Source organism: Curcuma longa, chromosome 1 (assembly GCF_044706935.1).
Source record: "Curcuma longa cultivar G26 ecotype Majalengka, Jawa Barat chromosome 1, ITB_CL_G26_1.1, whole genome shotgun sequence".
NCBI classification, from domain to species: domain Eukaryota; kingdom Viridiplantae; phylum Streptophyta; class Magnoliopsida; order Zingiberales; family Zingiberaceae; genus Curcuma; species Curcuma longa.
In genome coordinates, this window is record NC_133861.1 from 10,199,941 (window position 1) to 10,201,081 (window position 1,141).

The following is a 1,141-nucleotide window of genomic DNA, read 5'->3' on the forward strand; positions in this document are numbered from 1 at the left end:
TAAAAAACTCCTCCCGGCCAATCCATTCCCCCTTCTAGAAAGCAGGTCAAACAGACAACTAAAGTCAACGCATCCGATGGGCAATGATCTCACCGCTCACGTTCTCCAGTTGCAATCCAAACCGCAAGTTTGTCACTAAAATAAATATATTCCGCTGCGTGCGAGCTTCAGTATATAATAAGCAAAGATGAGCCGTCGTCGATTCCCATTCAAACAAGTCACCGGAGCCAGCACCATTTTCAAACCCATCGATGGAGAGGAGCAGCTCTCCTGGGACGTCGTGGGCCGACCAGTGGGACTACGGAGACCACGGTGGGTCGTCGGCGGCGGCGGCGGCAGGGAAGAATAAGAAGGGCGGCGGCGGCGGCATCCGCAACAGCAGGTGGAAGAGCGGAGTAGGGAAGACGAAGGCGGTGGCGTCGTCGGGGTTGAAGAAGGTGAAGGAGGGCGCGGTCAACGGGTTCAATTGGATCAAAACTAAGTACCAGCAGAGGAGGAGCCGAAAGCAATAAGCCTCGTTCTTCTTGTACTTCTTATTTGATATATATCGTGTTGCTTTTGGGGTTTTTCATCGTGTTAATTTAATTAATCCATGGTTTAATTTTGTATGTTCATTTTTTTAAGGTGCATGGATGTGATGTGTTATTGTTGGAGTAGATCACGGCGATTAATTATGTTGTATTTGTCCGATTGAATTATTTCGAAAAATATATTTGTTGTTTGTTTTTTCTGAACAAAATATATAGATTTTGAATAAATGATACACATTATTTTTCACAACATAAGCTCAAACACTATATTACATCATATTATATATATATATATTGAAGATGCACATTAAAAGCTTATTTATAATTAATTTAAATTGAGTAAAAAAAATTAATCCCAAACACTTTTATATTTAAGCTGAAATATTAATAATGGTCTCAGCTGCAAAAGAATAATTAGATCCTGAAATTGGTATTCGTATTGTTTGAAAATTCTAATATGAGGTTTGAATTAAGTTGTAGAACTAATTTTTATATCATAGCTAAACAAAACTAAAACTCAATTATCTAATTAAGTTAAATAAATCGAGCTTCTAAGATTGATATATTGAAATTTTTAAAAGAAAATTAATCAGCAATATTTTAACTATAAA

The 1,141-nt window shown here is 37.5% G+C and overlaps 1 protein-coding gene across 1 annotated transcript; it reads left to right on the plus strand.

Moving 5' to 3' along the window:
- The first annotated feature begins 236 nt into the window (after positions 1-236).
- Positions 237-614, plus strand: LOC141843825 (uncharacterized). The gene has a single exon (XM_074731875.1). It carries the CDS (start codon positions 252-254, stop codon positions 510-512), a length of 261 nt encoding a protein of 86 aa, XP_074587976.1. The 5' UTR covers positions 237-251; the 3' UTR covers positions 513-614.
- The last annotated feature ends 527 nt before the right edge of the window (positions 615-1,141 follow it).

Coding starts and splice junctions, on each gene's coding strand:
- LOC141843825 (XM_074731875.1), top strand. CDS start 252: ATGGAGAGGAGCAGCTCTCCTGGGACGTCGTGGGCCGACCAGTGGGAC.